Source organism: Pogona vitticeps, chromosome 3 (assembly GCF_051106095.1).
Source record: "Pogona vitticeps strain Pit_001003342236 chromosome 3, PviZW2.1, whole genome shotgun sequence".
NCBI classification, from domain to species: domain Eukaryota; kingdom Metazoa; phylum Chordata; class Lepidosauria; order Squamata; family Agamidae; genus Pogona; species Pogona vitticeps.
The window spans coordinates 172,988,718-173,006,516 of record NC_135785.1 but is presented as its reverse complement, the minus strand read 5'-3'; the positions used below and the strand labels follow the sequence as shown (position 1 = coordinate 173,006,516).

Sequence of the window (17,799 nt, the reverse complement as noted above, 5' to 3'; positions counted from 1 at the left end):
CCACAAAGAGGGGGAACAGGTTCATTCTCACCATTGTGGACCATGCCACGAGGTACCCCGAAGCCATTCCCTTGACTAACATTGAAACTAACACAGTGGCAGATGCCTTGGTGGGGTATATGTCCAGGATGGGATTTGCCTCAGAAATAATCACAGATTTGGGCACATCGTTTACATCAAAGCTCATGAAACGGTTATGGCAAATCTGTGGAATTAAACACAAGGAAACCACTGCCTATCACCCCGAAAGTAATGGGTTAACGGAAAAGTTCAATGGGACTCTGATGTGCATGATTAGGGCTTACTTGGCAGAGAATCCAAACAATTGGGACCAGAAGCTGCAATCCCTTTTGTTTGCTTATCGATCAGTGCCACAAGCCAGTACCGGGTTCAGTCCGTTTGAACTTTTGTTTGGGAGAAGGGTGAAAGGGCCACTTGATTTAATCAAACAAAATTGGGAGCAGATCACCCAGGATGACCCACAAGACGTTGTGACATATATAGACTCTTTAATGACTGACCTGAAGAGAAACCTAGAGCTAGCAGCAGAGAACCTGCAAGCTCAGAAGGTTAGACAGAAAACCTGGTATGACCAGAAAGCCAGGGAGAGGCACTTTAACCCAGGGGAGGAAGTGCTTTGGCCTAGGCCCTGTAAAGAGAACAAACTGCAGCTGGGTAGCCCAGAAATAAAATACTTGGGTCACATAGTAGGGGGAGGAGTGATCAAATCCCTGGAGGCCAAGATAGAAGCCGTTCGTGATTGGCCCAGACCCAACACCAAGAAAAAAGTCAAATCATTTCTTGGGTTGGTGGGCTACTACAGAAAGTTCATCCCGAGGTTTAGCGAGATGGCGACTCCGCTGACCGATCTGACGCGGAAGAAGACTGATGACCGCATCCCGTGGACCAGCGACTGTGAGGAGGCGTTCCGGAGGTTGAAGGAGGCGCTCATCAATTATCCAGTGCTGCGTGCTCCAGACTTCGACCGGGAGTTCATCATCTACACCGATGCGTCTAACAGCGGGGTAGGAGCAGTTCTTTGCCAGGAGGATGAGAATGGTGACCAGCATCCAGTGTCCTACCTGAGTAGGAAACTCCAGAAAGGTGAGAGACATTTGGCAACCGTGGAAAAGGAGTGCCTGGCCATAGTATAAGCGATCCAGAAGGCCAAGCCTTACATCTGGGGAAGACATTTTATTCTGTGCACTGACCACTCACCACTGCAGTGGTTAAAGACAATGAAAACCCATAATAGTAAACTTATGAGGTGGGCTTTAAACCTGCAAGATTATGACTTTGAAGTGAAGGTGGTCAGAGGGTCAATGAACTGTGTTGCTGACGCCTTGTCAAGAAGACCCGAAGAGTGAAGACGGCGAAGAAACTATGGACTATGTATACTTTGTTGACCAAAAGTTAAATGTACTTGTTTATTATACATGCTTGGTTTGTATTAATAAAGGTGACTTAATGTATTGTAAATGTTAATGTTTAAATGCATAAGTAATATGTTTACCCTAGAGTGTAAGTATGGGATTGTGTTATTGTATAACTGTTTTTGTGTGTTTTGATCCTGGTTTTTTTTGGAGAAAAGCACTTTAGCTTTTCCCCTGCAAAACAACTTATAAAGAGGGGAGGTGTTACATACAGCACTGATGGTACCTGTCTGTCATGGGTTTGGAGGGAAAGTTCCATCCTATGGGGAGTGGAAGGCGGGACATCAGGGGGGAGGAGCTGTACTGTATATATATTTGGAGCTGGTGTGGAGAAGGAAGAGTTGGAGTCTGTGTATCAGACTGGGTACAACTGTGTGTCAGTTAGTACCTACCTGATAGGTTCAGGTTTCTATCTGGGTAGCCAGAACTGATAGGTTCAGGGTCTGTGCTTTACTTTAAAGTGTTCTGTGTGAACCAAACTGTTGTATGTATGATTGAGACTAAGCCACGTTACAGTATCTTATTTACCTGATCATTTTATTTTCCCTGTTTGTTATTTAAATAAACCTTGTTCTTTTGTTTAGTAAAATCCATTCCTGGTCTGTGTGACTTCTTATAGGGAATGGTTGGTGGCAGCATAGTTAAAGTGTGGCACACTCTAGTAGGTCTGGGGTTGTCACACTGCCCATTACCAAGAAGTTGATCCCTGGTAACCCTGTTTATGGCTTTTTGGTTTGAGTGGGCATTTTGTTCAGCTTGGTCTGTTGCCAAGTGTCGCATTTCATCCAAAATTAACAGCGACTGAGCTGGAGGCAGCAAGGAACGTACAACCAGTTTCCAATCATTTGGTGTCAGCTTCTGTTCTGCTAAATTGTCCAGCAAGGCTTTGGTGTAGGGTGCATGAGGGCCATATTCTTTAACATCCTGCAACAAGTCCTTAATCAATTTCATTGGGATCGGTTCATATCGGTCCGGGACCGCAGCCGCCCCAGGGAGGGCAGGTTGGCCCCCTGCAGCAGCAGCTGGAGCGACAGCAGGGGTACCTCGGATGACAGGAAATGCAGAAATCATTGGGTGCGCTGTATCCCCAGAGTCAAGTAGTGCAGCAGACAGAGAAGCTGCTATGGGAGTGACCACATGAGGTGTTTTTAAAGGAGCATCGTGGTCATCTGGTGAAAATAAATCAGGGCTGCCAGAATCAGTATTATCCAGTCTATCAGGAGGCTCCTTCCTACTGTGGTAGGAATCATATTGAGGAGGCAATGGAGGTGCAGAAGGCAATAGGGGTGCACTAGGTGCTGGAGGTAGTATCTGTGGCAAATGAGGGTACATTGATGTGGCCCCACATTCCATTTGTTGATTAAAAAGAATGTTCCTTGGAGAGAGATTCTTAAGAGAAGCCCTCACTTTGCACCAACTAAAAAGAATGTGTGAAGTAATTTTTGGGTTTTGAAACGTGCTCCCAACTTTCATCCGTTGTTCTAAGTCAAGGGTTCCACTCTCAGGGACCCATGGACAACATGAATCTATGGCCAAAACTAATTCTGCCACCTTTTGCCTTGTGGCAGGGTGGCCATGGCTGGTAATTAAAAAGAACAGTTCATCTGCGAAAGCCTTCTGGGGAGAGGATAATGCTGAGCCCATGGTGTAATCTTATTTCGACCAACCTACTCACCCTTTGGGATCCTTGAAAAGGCTGATTAGCGCGCTAAGCTCGTGCAGAGCGAGGTGGCAGGGCAGAACACAAGTACCGTCGTTCTGTGGTTGTAACTGAAGATTTATGGCTCTTTATCATGTTCTTCTCGCACGGGAGCACCACATGTCCGATAACATGAAGAAAGGTATATTTGTAAGGATAAAGAAGTAACTGAGCAACCCTTCCCACTGTATCTGGATCTTGTTATTTTCTCTAGTGCCATTTACTTCATCCATTGTCTGCAGTTAGTAGGAGTTGATAATTAATAGCTGTTATGTTAAGTATTCTAGTGGAAAATTGGTATTGTGGAAGAAACATTAGGAATGGTAACCCCTACCATCCATGCATACCAAAGCCCATGAATTGATGGTTCAAAAATGGTTCTCAGTCTAGTCTCCTCCTGTAGATACATTTATGATGTACAGTATACAGTGGTGCCTCACATAGTGAGGTTAATCCGTTCCGGATTAACCTTCGCTATGCTGAAGCATCGCTGAACGGGGCAGGGATTTCCATTGGAACGCATTAAACATGGTTTAATGCGTTCCAAATGGGCCAAATACTCACCGTTCAGCGATGCTTCAGGATGGCCGGCAGCCATTTTCGCGCCCTCGCCTCACTTAACGAGGGCGTGAAAACGCTGCTCGCAGCCATTTTGGGCCATTTCCAGGCTTCCGGCGGCCATTTTGGCCGCCAAACAGCTGATCGTCGGGGTTCGTTTTGCGAAGATCGGTAAGCGAAACGCTTACTGGTCTTCGCAAAGCGAATTTTCCCCTATTGGAAAAACGTTGAGCGATCGCATTAGCGATCCGAAAAAACGGATCGCTATGCGATTTCATCGTTATACGGTGCGCTCGTTAAGCGAGGCACCACTGTACTGATAAACTATTACCAGAATGCGGGAAGATGACCCTCCACCCAGACTTTAAACACCTGCAGAGCACAGTGGAATGCCGTTTAGGTCATGCTCAATGTTTCTGCATCAATTCTGAGCCATTTTAAACAAAATGTAGCAGAATTCTGAACTGAGCCAACTCAGACTGCAAGGGGTGTGTGTGGTAACTAATGTTCTCAAATACTCCTGTATATGGGGGGGGGGGACATCCTTCTAATATATATTCAATATATTGAAAATATATATATATATTTTGTTCAAGCATTCCCTCCTCTATCTTGAGCTTTCTCACCTCCAAAGAGGAAAACTATTCAATATATTGAGGAATTGCTGGCCCTGATAAACAATGGCCAGATATTCTTGCTACTATGGGAAAGGCCAGTCAAGAGCTGAGGAATGAGCATGTGGTTCTTTATTGACTCTGCTGTGGGCTTCTTCAGGAAGTTATGTGTTCTCCACTCATCCCGTAAGAAATATGGTCACTGTCCCAAGACCAATTAAAGCTGCAAAAAGCCTTGCTGCTCCAAATGATAAAATATGGGGGTTGCATCTAAGATAACAGAATGCTTCAGCCATTTTTGTTGATGTTACCAATGTACCTCAGCAGAGTTTAGCAATATGAGCAAAAATGCACTCACTTCTGAACAGTGTGAATTCAAGTAACTTTATTTTGACTTAACATGATCATAAAAAATGAACTTAAAAGAAAAATAGTGCTTAGCTGAATACCTGATGGGTTTTGCTTCTCCTGTATCAGCTACTCTGATGGGATACATAGGCTCTCCCCACCACTGATGCCTACCCAGTGAATTCTCTCTCATACACACATTGAAACCCCCCACCCCCAATCCTACTTAAATCTTTTGGCTGTTTCCCTGTCACTATCCCAACACTGTTATTCTTTCTCAAAATCATATTCCTCAAATTTTCAAAATCTCCCCTTAGTGCTCCCTCTTTCAGTCTTTGGGAAGCAGCTTGCCTTTTGTTTCCATCTAAGAGAGATACAAAGAAGGTCAGGCACAGCTGCAGATTTAAGGATGTGACAGTGCCTCATGGACATCCTTTTATTGTGTCCAGGCATTCCTCCTCTATCTTAAGCTTTCTCACCTCCAAAGAGGAAAACTGGGAGAAAAGAGGGCTATTTATAGGAGTCAAAAGAGTGCCAACCACACTCGATTTGCCTGCAATACCGTTTTTCACTTTTCTTTGAGTGACTAGGGTGCTGCTAGGCACTTGAAAAGATTAGAGGGCCAAGTCAAAATGACACAGATGTTCAGGTGATTTACAACATTTCTATAGATACAAATTTAAGAGTGGTTACTAGTATTTTGCATTTCACACAATGTCTTGTCTTGCATGTCATAAAGTTGAGAACCCCCCTTCTGATCATATCTTTATGCTCTAAACGTGAGTGCCATATAAGCAGGATTTTGGAGTAGGATTTTGAAATTACACACTTTCAAAGGAGTGTAATTATCCTTTCCCTTCCCAACTGCAATTACCCTCTGCATGGCAATTCAGCAAAGAAATGGTCTTCCATTGGTATTGGGAGATCCATAGATCTAGGAAACAGATTAATAAGCAGGGCAGTTTGGCCCGACGTTTGACTCAATGCTTCAGAAGGAACCCTCTTCTTAAAATATTGAAAGAATATAGGGATTCTTCCAGAAAATGTGTATTACTGAAGAACTACAGTACAAGAAACTATATTAAACTGCTTTCCTATTGTTATCAGGAGTTAAAAATAACATACTAATATTCACTGTCGCTTCAAGTAGCCTGTTCTCCAAACCACAGAATTATATTAAATAATCCTGCAAGCAAGGCATGTTTCAATTCAGTTCTACCATATGCTATTTACTGGTGATTCAGCTTTAACATGCAGTGTACAGTTTGCAGAATTATTCTTTCAAAGAGAGTCTAGGATGGTTTAATCATATTCAGTGCACTGTAGTTAGGATAGGCAATGCCTCACTCATGGCAATTTCAGGCAAACAATTAGGTTATTATAATTTTAGAATAGTTTTGCAACAATTCTTGACAGGAGACCTTCATTAATACTTCAACAGCAAAATGGTATACAGCATTTTTAAAGGATTAGTTTTGAAACAAAATGCTAAATGTGACACAGTTCAAAAGGGCTCACCTTCCTTAACCTAGAAATGACATCCCAAAAGGAAAAAATATTTCAGATTTCATGAGTTATATAAAACAGTTAGAAAATGAGCATCATGTGCAAATGTTCTCTAAACAAACAGCTTTATAAAAAACATTCCTAGAAATGTATCAAGCTTAAAAGAAAAGATGGTTTACAAACATGTATTGTAATATCTAGTCATCATCAGAATCTGAATCATATTTCTTTCCTCTGATTGTTTTCTTATCTAGCTTTGTGAAACTGGTTCCAAACTTCTTTTGGCTCTGGAATGGTGGATCCATTAAGTTGCCACTAAAAAAGAAAGGGGGGAAAAGGATTAATACAAGGAACACTTCTGTATAATTAACAAATTAAAAAGAACTGGAGCTAGAATAAAACCTTCTTTAACCCTTTTTATACACAGACACTACAGGATCTCCAGTTCATCTGTAGTTTACCAAAACTTAGGCCAAATCCAGACTTTACAATTAAGGAAACAACAGTTCAAATAGGTTGCTTTCCCAAAATTTCATACAAGGTCAAATATAGCCTTAAGATAAAAATACATTGAATGCAAGTCACTTCCTGTTTTTCTTTAAAAATATGTATCTGTAAATTTAGGAGAAAAATAAATCACTAATTGGCCTGCTTTGTTTATTAGGTAAAGGTAAAGGTTCCCCTTGACAATTTTTGTTGTCGTGTTCGACTCTAGGGGGCGGTGCTCATCCCCGTTTCCAAGCCATAGAGCCAGTGTCTGTCCGAAGACAAGCTTCCGTGGTCACATGGCCAGTGCGACTTAGACACGGAACGCTGTTACCTTCCCACTGAAGTGGTCCCTATTTATCTACTTGCATTTGCATGCTTTCGAACTGCTAGGTTGGCGGGAGCTGGGACAAGCGACGGGAGCTCACTCCGTTGCGTGGATTCGATCTTACGACTGCTTGGTCTTCTGACCCTGCAGCACAGGCTTCTGCGGTTTAGCCCACAGCGCCACCACGTCCCTATGCTTTGTTTATTAATCTACTGAAAAATTCTCTATTAAAAATAGAGAATAATATTTATCAGTAACACATTATTGGAAAGCAACTAGTAGGTAGATCTGATTGGTCACATTCAGGACTATTAAAGAAAAAATATAAGTGCAATTACAATACTTGAAAATATCACACTGCTTCCAAGAAAAGAATATGATGAGGTCTTTAGAATCTTTAAAATCTTCACAATGCCTTTTTGTAAAAATACATGTATTTTACCTGTAGTTGATGATATCTGCACATCCTAACCTCCATTCTAAGGTCTCTGTGGTGAAGTCATCTGTATTACCGAGATCAGTAAAACCAACCACATAATCCTGAGTTTTTCCATCTTTTACAAGTGCTAGTGTGGGGATTACTTTGATGCGAAGTCTCTCACATAGAAATGGAGATTTTTCAGCATTTAGCTTGATAAACTTGGTCTCAATGTGCTTTTTCGCAAGTATTGTTAAGTGCTTGTCAAATATTAAGCATCTGAAGAAAAGAAAACACAGAAAATCAAGTGTTTCATGAAGATGAAACTCAATGTTAAATATTATTTTGCTCCTTAGCTTAAATAAACTCATCATCATTCAAAATACATATTGTTGGTACATTTATTATTTATGGTAACACATAAATACTCAGATCACTAGATGAATAAAGAATCAAATGTTTAATTCAAAACTTATGCTGCTGACCCTTGTTTCGCTCTTCCTTGGAAGCAGGCACAGTGGGGAGAAAAAAGCACAACAGAGTCTGAAAACTACTGCTTTCTCTATATTTTTTATCAATAATATTTAAGATACCAATCTAATTTAACCAACTTTCTAAAATACTAGGTTAATAATCATGGTTATAATACTGCTTTAGGCTTGGGGTATTAAGATTTACAGAAATCAGTAAAGAATGCAACTGCTATCCTATGCACTTCTTAGAAAAGTTGTACTGTAATGGGTCTTTCTGGGAAAGGAATGCTTAGAATTGCACTGTTAAATTTATTCCAATTAGGCCTAAAATAACAGACCATACTTATAATCTAGGAGACTGAAAGTGTGCACATTCTAATTAAGCAAAGGAAAGTTTAAGCAGCAAAAGGGCACTTAACACGCTCTCAGCTAAAAGATGACCACTGATTCATATTAAGATGCTTTAATTACAATACTAGCAAAAAATTCATTAAGTCAGTTAATTTTGTTTTATCAAACCTAGGCGTATGAACTTTCAACACATAATTACTTTCAATAACTGATCTATATTAGCAAATATTTATGTACTATAAATCCCATGAGTTTACTATACCTGTAAGTTGAATCTCTGTAAAAATGACAGACCACATGTTTGCTCCCTTTTACTTCTTGAAAAAAATCTCTCTCACTGGGGATTTCCCTGTATTCCCCATGTCCTTTTGAAAGCCATTCCTGTTTGGAAATACAAAATGTTGGTGTGTGTGTTTTCTACTCATTGTTTGTTACGTCAATAGATACACGGTACCCTTGAAATTCAGGAAGAGTGCTTATATTTCCACACAGCTACTTCTACATGGAGACTTGTGGGAACATGTTTGATGTTGTATAAGATTTCAGGGATGTTAGCCCACTTCTTCAGATGTCCCCCCAAGAATCAGGCTACAGTACATGAATGCAATATGTTAAGTAAAACTTGTTTAGTCCAGGATGTCATAAGGCTTCTTAATGGTTTTGCTGCAACAGAATAATACAGCCTTCCCCTGATGAGTTAAAGGTATTTTTACAGCCTTTAAAAATCTATATTTTGTAGCTCTTGGGTATCCTTTACTGTTTAAGTAGGCAATATCTTTCACCTGGGCCTCAATGGCTAAACTTCACAAATAACCACGTTTGCCAATACTTAATATAATCTGGTATACTTTTAAATAAACAGGCAGTAATAGTAACATTCAATGTTGAATTAAACATAGAATAAAATATTTAGTCAGGACTGCATTCTGAAGCACAGGTCCATGTTCACCTGCCAAATGTATCTGCTCAACTCTCTATTATAACTTAAACTCCCAAAGCAATCACATGTATATTTCCTTGAACATTTAGTTTCACTGTGCATACAATGGATTGCAACCTTCACACCAGATGCAAACATGTCAAATTCTGAACTTCTGTAATCAGTGGCTCATTAGATTTCAATGTAATATTTAACCATTTAAGGAAACACTTTCCATTCCTCATTTTTAAGAACAGAAATATTTTGTTTTCAGAATATTCTCTTTCAGCTAAAGAATCCTGTGCTGTGCTTACAAAGGTTTTAGCTTTTTGAGCTGAACTATTAACTACATAGACCTGATACAGGAATACATATCTTGCTTCTCTAAGGGACAGATGTGTACGTTTATAATTCTTGGACCTTCTTCGAGTAGTGTCTTATAAACACAGAATCTCCATGTTATACAGAACATATGCTAACAATTTTGATAGTTTCAGTGAGCCCATCATTTCCAAGACATGCTGTTTTGGAACATAAAGTTAATTCTCCCAGAATGTTAGATGACATCTAGACAGACAGCTCTGGCTTTAGTGGCTTAGCAGAAGCTATTCAAAAACCTAAGTTTCTGATAACAAATATGCTGCAACAAGATTGGTACAAAACTGGCTAACAGGCATACCTCGAGCATATTAATCTGGAATTAAGTCACACTGACTTCAATGCAGCTTCCTTGCAAATATGCTAAGACTATGATCCAAAATGATCCCTTTCCAATTTACCTATTGCACTGAACTGTGTTGAGGCACTTCAAGCTAAATATGCAAGGCTTCAGGCCTAAGAACACCTGCTTGAGAGTAAACTCTACTTAATTAAGTAGAATTTACTTCTAAACAAGCATAAGCTGATACAGCTCAGTGGTCTGTAGTGCCTGACTGCAAAACCAGGGGCTAGGAATGTGAATCCCACATTGCTTGCCATGAGATGTGGCAGGTGAAATTGCACAGAGTATGTGCTGCTGATAGAACTACATACCTGTGTGGCCTTGGAGGCACTGCAAGAGCACCATTAGAAAGAGGGACTGCTAACCACTCCTTTGTACTTAATACCTAGAAAACCCTATGAAACAACTTGATGGCATATAATTAATCATAAATAGGTCCAAGTTGCACGATAGTGAACAATTCTCCTTGACTTCACTGCCAATCTTACTTTACTGCTAGAAGCTACTCCTGTTAGCTTCAGCTTCATCTGCATTGTCAAACTAAAACAGACTATTAATTTTATTAGTTTTATTTATAAGCTGAATTTCTCCCAACAAGGGACCCAAAACGGTTGTTGGAGTAAAAATCATAGAAATTAACATGCACGATGTGCTTGGAATAAGAACATTTGGCCTTCCACATGTTTTGGGCTGTAATTCCAACAGTTCCTTACCATTGGTGAAGTTAGGTGGTGTGGACAGGAGCTATAGGCCAAGACATTTGAAGGGCCAAAGATTCCCCATTCCTGACCTAAAAAGTGTTATGAATGCTTGTTATTATGCTGCAGGAAGGTTACTTGTTTCTGTTGCTGGGCTTTCTTCAGTGCTTCAAGCCTTCTTTGCTTCAGGATTTCCAGTTCATCTTCATCAATCTGATCCAACTTTTCAATCTCAGCATCAAGTTGTTCTTCAACAATCTTAGCTGTCTGAAGCATCTGAGCCCCCAGAACTTTTGAAAACATATCAGCAGCCATTTTGCCCCAATATAAGCAGAAGACGCATTAAACCTGAAAACAAAACATAGTGTAAATCAGAGTCAGGTACCATGTAATGGCATTTATTAAAATAACATCAGCACTCACTAACCCTAACCCTTGAGAAATGGGAACTTAAGATGCAAGTAGATTCCGCATTGCGGAATGTGATTGGCCAAGCATCTTCTGTATGTATAAGCATCTTCTGCTAATATATTAAAGAAAAGTCTCTTGACAGGGCCCTGCTGTTCATGACATCCTGTATATTCTTGTAACCTCAAGGAACAATTATTGGATTAGAGTTCACTTTTCCTATCCTCAGGGACACATTCCACATTCACCTGTCTACTAGAGAAGAGGCACATACTGAACCCACAGTCTTATGATTGATATTCGTAAGGCGAATTTTGAACTGAAAGCACACCCAAGATCTCCTGAAGTTGAACATTCCACAGAAAGGGAAACGTGTAATTTGAAAAACATATGTTTATTATCAGATTCCATGCATTATTTAATCTGCTTCCACATTTTCAGTCACTAAAATTCTAATCCAATTTAAAAGCATTAGTAGAGTAACCATAAGATTTTAAATAGCGAATTCTACATATATTACATCATACTGGAGACATGTAATGGCTTAAGTTATTGTACAATGTTAGCTTATGTCATTGAAGCAACCAACATGAATTTGACCAAACTCCAGTGGGCAGTGGAAGATAGGGTCACGTAGAGTCGGACACGACTTAACGACTAAACAACAAGCTTATAAGAGCTTTGTGGTGCAGTGGTTAAACTGCTGTACTGCAGCCAAAACTGTGCTCACAACCTGGGGTTCAAGTTTGACTCAGCCTTCTATCCATCCAAGGTTGATAAAATGAGTACCCAGCTTGCTGGGGGGGGGGGGAATGTGTAGCCTGCATAATTAACTTGTAAACTGCCCAGAGTGCTTGAATCACTATGGGGCAAAATATGAGCAGCATGCTTTTTGCTTTAATGAAAGGAAGTTAATGAAAGACTTTCAATGATCACTAGCAGCTACAGGGTGAAGATAAGATGATGTGTCACTCTAGACACCATAGTTGGCACCAAAAGCACTCTCCTGTGTGAGTCAGAAGGATTATTTCTCCTGAGTTGGCAACCACCACATAAAAGCCTTTTCTATTTTAAAAAAACTATTAAGAACACATACTGTATAGGCATACAGGTAGCCACAGACTTTCCAGGCAGCACCACATGTAGCTGTGGATCCAGTGTGTCTGGGAAAGTCAGCTGTTAGCATTAATGAAGTTAAATGACCATGAGCCCAGTTGCATTTTTGTGTGGGGCAAGTGACTCTTCATCAAGCAAAATAAAATAAAACAAAGGAAAAAAAGAGCTACATGTGTGCAGAATACTATTTGCAAGGTAACTCAATTATGCAGTGTCTATGGACAAAAATGTGATCTGAGATTTAATCTGTCTGAGGCAAAAGACATGAAACTCCATTCTCTGGAAAAACCCCCCCCCCATTTTTTAAAATCCCGTGGCTCAAAAAAAGGAGTGCATTTTGAAAAGCTGGTTGCTATACACGTGATTTAATAGCAGTTCGAGGTAAAGAAAACCACACAAAAGAGCATGCTTTTCATTTTCCGGATCCGATTTGGGTTTCCTTCCCGAAGACACGACCTGCGGCTCAAAAACACACCCCATACATCCAAAGAAGAGAAACCTCCACGGCCGGACCCATTTAGGCAGGGCTCCCCACACGACGGCGGCCGCCGCCCCGATACTCACGGCAGAAGAGGCCACAGGAGGAGACACTGCCCAGCGTCGCCACGCACCTAGAGGCCTCGTCGCCCTGAGCCGCCGCCGCCGCTCCTCCACTGGTAAAAGCGCTCAACCGAAGTCACTATGTGACGCACTTAGGCGGGCCTTTTGCTGCCGTCGCAGACATTAGTCGTCACAGAGCGGGGCGGGGCACTGTTGCGAATGCGTATTTCGAGAAAGAAACAGACGTGGTTTTTCAAGGTTTTTTTAAATTTAAAGAGTCCTGTCTCATTTAAATCTCCTTTTGAGTAACGCAAAGCCAGGCACGTCTTTCCACCTAGGGAGCGCCATCAGTAAAGGAATAAGGACTAGAGTGCCGCTGGGGAGAGAGAGAGAACCCCACGGGCCGATTGAGGCACTCTCTCTACCCAGAGATTGGGGCCTCCAGAGGTCGTTGGGCTGTAACTTCTGTCGTCTCTCCAACGCTAAGCATGGTAGTTAGGGGGGCCAGTGGTAGCTACGGCCAAGTAACACCTACAGCAGTGGTTCCCCAACCTTGGACGTCCAGATGTTCTTGGACTACAACTCCCAGAAGCCTTCACCACCACCTCTGCTGGCCAGGGTTTCTGGGAGTTGAAGTCAAAGAACGTCTGGAGGCCCAAGGTTGGGGACCACGCCCTCGGGACCTCCCGAGTCCTCTAACACCCGCAAAAGGCCTGCTTAGCTTTCTCCTCGGCTGAGCAACCCCCCCCACCTCGCTCCTGTCTCTTGCCTCTTGAGTCAGTCAGCGGCGTCGTTCCGCCAACCCTTTCTTGAGGCTGCTATTCCCCCTCCGTCCGAGAGGAGGCGACCGCCCTCCCGGGAATCTCCGCGGAGACTTCGCTCGGCCCTTCTGTCCCACGCGCTCAGGGCAGGCGGCGGGCTAGAGCGCCTGCGCGCGTCATCGGCGGCTGCCTCCTGGAGAGAGGCGGAGGAGGAGGAGGCGTCGCCGGCGTCGCTCTGGAGCCTCTCCCCCCCCAACTCCCATATGCGCCCGGGCGCGTGTGGATGTGGCTGGTCGGGCCCTTGGCGGAGAGAGGAGAAGCGCGGCGGAGGCCGGGGAGTCGGTCGCCGGCGGAGTCATGGGCAAGAAGCAGAAGAGCAAGAGCGAGGACAGGTAGTAGACGCGGGCGGGCGGGCGGCGTGTGGTGGGGACGCGGCTCTCGGGGGGAGGGGGAGCGGCGGAGGCCGAGGGGACGGCTTTGGCCCCCTTCCTCGTCCCTCTCGCCCCTCCGGGACGCTGGGTCCGGCTTCCGGGCGGGGACCCTCCTGCCCCTCTTCCGCCTTCGTCCGCGAGGGAGTGAAGGGGGGGGGAAAGAGGGGATCTCCTTCTTTCTCTCTCTCTTCGGTCCGAGGCTACACGTGACAGCGGCTGCAAACCCTGCCGGCTCTCGTGTCTGCTCGCCCCGTCGTGTAGAGAGGCGTCCTCCTCGCCGTAAATAACTTCCTCGGCGTGCCGGCTTGAAGGCGGCCGCCCTTTGGCGGCCTCAGCTGCTGCTGGCTGCCGCCGCCGCCACCCAGACCTGCTGCTTCTTAATAAATCGGTTTCTCACAAAATCGTGTTTTTGAGGCAGGCTGGCTTCCCAGACGGGTCGGCGAGAGGCCGCCTCCGTCGAGCTGCTTCCCCAGGTTACAGTGGGGGCGAAAAGCCTTTGGTCGCCTTAGTGGATCGGCGGGTTAAAGAGAGCGAAAGGCAGGCCTCGGTTTACAAAGAGGGTAGAGGATGGCTGGAACCAAATGAACGGCCTTCAGGAAAAAAAAATCGGGTTTAGTGAACGTCGTGTATTTCGACGCGAAGGTGAACTAACTAGTCGGGTAAGACGGGGCTGTTCCTAGACCAGCTTCCTAAACCACACGATTAACGAAAGAGGAAACCCATGGGGTTTCCTTCTTTAGGGCCTCATGCTATGTGTGGGTTATGGCGAATTCCTGCCGAAAATCCCTTTTCTTGTAAAGCCCTGTATTGAGACTTTAATCTTGAATTGGCTGTAACAGCTGACTAGGATAATTTTTGGCCTTTTCTGTTTCTAGGTTCTGTTTTTCCACCCACCCACCCACCACTCACTCATACAGGCTGCTGAACAGTTCTGGAGAATTGAAAAGTTTACCTTTTTAAATGATATTTGTGGCCCAATGCAAGTATTACCCAGCCCTGTTTCTTGACAGTCTTATAAAAAAGCGGCTGGGGGTGGGCGTTGGGGCAAGTGTCCCAGGCTATGCAAAGCAAGGGACCCTTTCCTGCCCAATTCCCATGTTCCATTAGGTCCTGCCCCACCAGTGATGGAGACACTTGCTCTCCAAGCCTGCCCCACACTAGTGGTGGAGACACTTGCTCCAGGGCCCCATAAACCATGTCCCTATTCCAGAATGGTTATTAGTGACTAATCATTTTGGAACATTAGGGGTTTATTTCTTAGGAACTAAGCTATAATATGAGAGCAAGTTGTTAGTTGGGCTGAATGGAATGTGTAGGAGTGGCAGTGTGATGAGAAGGACTTGGATATGAATGCTAAAAAAAACAGGCTTTTGTGGTGAACCTGTGTCTGTAATAGCTTAAAATTGAGAGAGTGGAGAAAAGAAAATTGTATCCATCAGTTGTGTTGGATTGCAACTCTAGACATCTCTGTTTAGGCTGGAATTGATGGTGGTTGTACGCCACCATTGAAACCCAGGCTGTGGAAGAGTGAGGTGGGGCAGGAAAGCCAGAGTGCTGACTCTGCTGTGGGTGCCCGCTGGAGGAGGCGCTCCATCAGAGGCCGCATCGAATGAATGAACTGGCATGAACCAGCTCATATCCATCTCTGTCTAGACAGTATGGTGACCTTTTCCAGTAACTAGTGGATAATATGCTGCTTCATTTTTCCAGAATAAAGTGACATTTTATGATATTTGTGAATGAGTTCCAAAGTTGCCTTGTTTACCATACCTAAGCTCTGCTAAGTGCTTTAAAGACATTAAATTATTAGGTATATCTTAGCATTTAAAATAGTACTGTTTGTTGTGTTTCTGTCAAGTACAATATATGTGATGACCTGCTAGCTGCTGGTATAGCTCAGTGGGCTGGAGTACTTGAGTGCAGAGCCAAGGGTTAGGAGTTCGATTTCCCTCTGTGCCTTTCAGGAGAAGAAGCAGTCTGTGAGTCCTTGAGCAAGCTGCACAGTCTTAAAATGTTACCAGAAGTGAGGTCTAAAACGTCACTTCTGAATACTTTATACATAGACAACAATGAGAGGAGTTGGCAGAGGTTGAAATTGGCCTCATAGCAAGTAATTATTATTATGATATTGTAATATATCCAGTATAGTGAAGTGAGTAGAGTGATGGACTAGGACTCAGGAGACCTGGGTTCAAATTCCTGTTTGGCTGTGAAAACTCACTGGGTAGATGGAATGGGTGTAACTACTCCTTAAATATCTCACTTACCTTGATAGCCCAGTTTGAATTGCCATAAGTCAGTTCTGATTTGATGACACATATCATACAACACAGCATTGTAGGACAAAATTATGATGTTATGGCAAAGGTGGGCCAGGGGTACTCTAAAGCAGTGGTTCTCAAACTGGTGTCCCCAGATGTTCTTGGACTGCAATTCCGAGAAGCCTTCACCACTTGCTGTGCTGTCCAGGATTTCTGGGAATTGCAGTCCAAGAACATCTGGAGGCCCACATTTGAGAACCACTGCTCTAAAGAAGCTAGATGTCAATGGACCAAGTAACTAAAGGTTGTAATTCCAACAACAGTAGTAAAGTAAAAGAAACTAGTATTTTATTCACATTTACAAATAGTTGGCAGAGTTAGGATGATAAAACAGAACTTTGTGTTTCAGGAGAAAAAGCTATATAATTAAATAATTTTAAATACAGTGGTGCCTCGCATAGCGAGGTTAATCCGTTCCGGATTAACCTTCGCTATGCTGAAGCATCGCTGAACGGGGCAGCGATTTCCATTGGAACGCATTAAACATCGTTTAATGCGTTCCAAATAGGCCAAATACTCACCGTTCAGCGAAGCTTCAGGATGGCCGGCAGCCATTTTCGCGCCCTCGCCTCGCTTAACGAGGGCGCGAAAATGCTGCGCGCGGCCATTTTAGGCCATTTCCCGGCTTCCGGCGGCCATTTTGGCTGCCGAACAGCTGATTGTCGGGCTTCGTTTTGCGAAGATCGGTAAGCAAAACGCTTACCGGTCTTCGCAAAGCGAATTGAGCCCTATTCAAAAGACGTTAAGCGATCGCATTAGCGATCCGAAAAAATGGATCGCTATGCGATTTCGTCGTTATGCGGTGCGCTCGTTAAGCGAGGCACCACTGTACTTTAGTATTTCAGAATTTTAACAATAGCAGTTCTTTTTAAAATAGTTTTGTCAGTGTTTTAAGGAAGAGGGCAGAGTTTTGATCCTTACATTTAGTCAGTTAGTTAGAAGAGTTGGTGTGTTACAGAAAACTTCCACAGTGTCATTCAGTCTAGTCTATTTCAGACAGAGGGATTCTGGGTCACTGGCTAAAGTGATCATATAGTTTTATATGTTTTTGGAGTTTTCAATGTGAGTTGCTCAGATCCCAGTGGTGTTGCAAGGGAACTTCTGGACTGGAATTGACAGTTTAATAAATGATTATGCCAGATCTGCTGGATGCTTCATGTAATAGCTTATTGTCTTTATTTTAATGTTGTTTTTTAATGATGTAAGTTGCCATTTAATACTCATTGTTCTTAGTTTTAAATATTGTCTTTTAATGATGTAAACCACCATTGTATACTCATTGTTTTCAGCTTTAAATATTGTCTTTCAATGATGTGGATGGCCTTGGGTCCTTTTTAAGGAGAAATGCGGGGTAAAATATTTTAAATAGTAATAAATTTAAATAAATAATTTTCTTCTTATATAGTTATGGCAGAATGCTGCTGTTAAGCAGGAAATAGTTAAGATCTTTGGAGTCTTGGCCTTGGAGCAACTAGGGAGTTTGTAGTATATAGTGTGCTTAAGTTTTGTATTTAAATTGGCATAACTGTAAGTTAGCAAATATAATTTATCATTCCTGCTAAATAATTAGTAACATATTTATGATACTTTGTATATGTGGATCAGGAGAAGTGGAAAATCTTTCTCATTATTTGTTACAGTGTCCTTTTCAATGGTCCCCAACCTTTTCG

The 17,799-nt window shown here is 42.8% G+C and overlaps 2 protein-coding genes across 4 annotated transcripts in view; one reads left to right on the top strand and one right to left on the bottom strand.

The window, feature by feature from the left end:
- Positions 1-4,672: 4,672 nt before the first annotated feature.
- On the bottom strand, positions 4,673-13,503 carry TXNDC9 (thioredoxin domain containing 9). Of its 2 annotated transcripts, none has more exons than XM_020805620.3 (5): positions 13,386-13,503; positions 10,691-10,900; positions 8,477-8,595; positions 7,415-7,669; positions 4,673-6,473 (listed from the first exon to the last, which is right to left on the bottom strand). In XM_020805620.3, exons 2-5 carry the CDS (start codon positions 10,865-10,867, stop codon positions 6,356-6,358), a joined length of 669 nt encoding a protein of 222 aa, XP_020661279.2. In that variant the 5' UTR covers positions 10,868-10,900; positions 13,386-13,503; the 3' UTR covers positions 4,673-6,355. The 2 variants fall into 2 exon arrangements, with proteins under 2 accessions (XP_020661279.2, XP_020661278.2); XM_020805619.3 differs by lacking the exon at positions 13,386-13,503 and adding an exon at positions 12,641-12,781.
- Positions 13,504-13,552: 49 nt separating this feature from the next.
- The window catches only part of EIF5B (eukaryotic translation initiation factor 5B), a 39,126-nt gene continuing 34,879 nt past the window's right edge, over positions 13,553-17,799 (top strand). The window contains exon 1 of one of the 2 annotated variants that reach the window (XM_072994481.2): positions 13,553-13,769. In XM_072994481.2, the coding sequence (XP_072850582.2) occupies positions 13,735-13,769 (35 nt within the window). In that variant the 5' untranslated portion in view covers positions 13,553-13,734. The remainder of the gene's footprint in view (positions 13,770-17,799) is intronic. The other variant, XM_072994482.2, reaches the window with a different exon arrangement.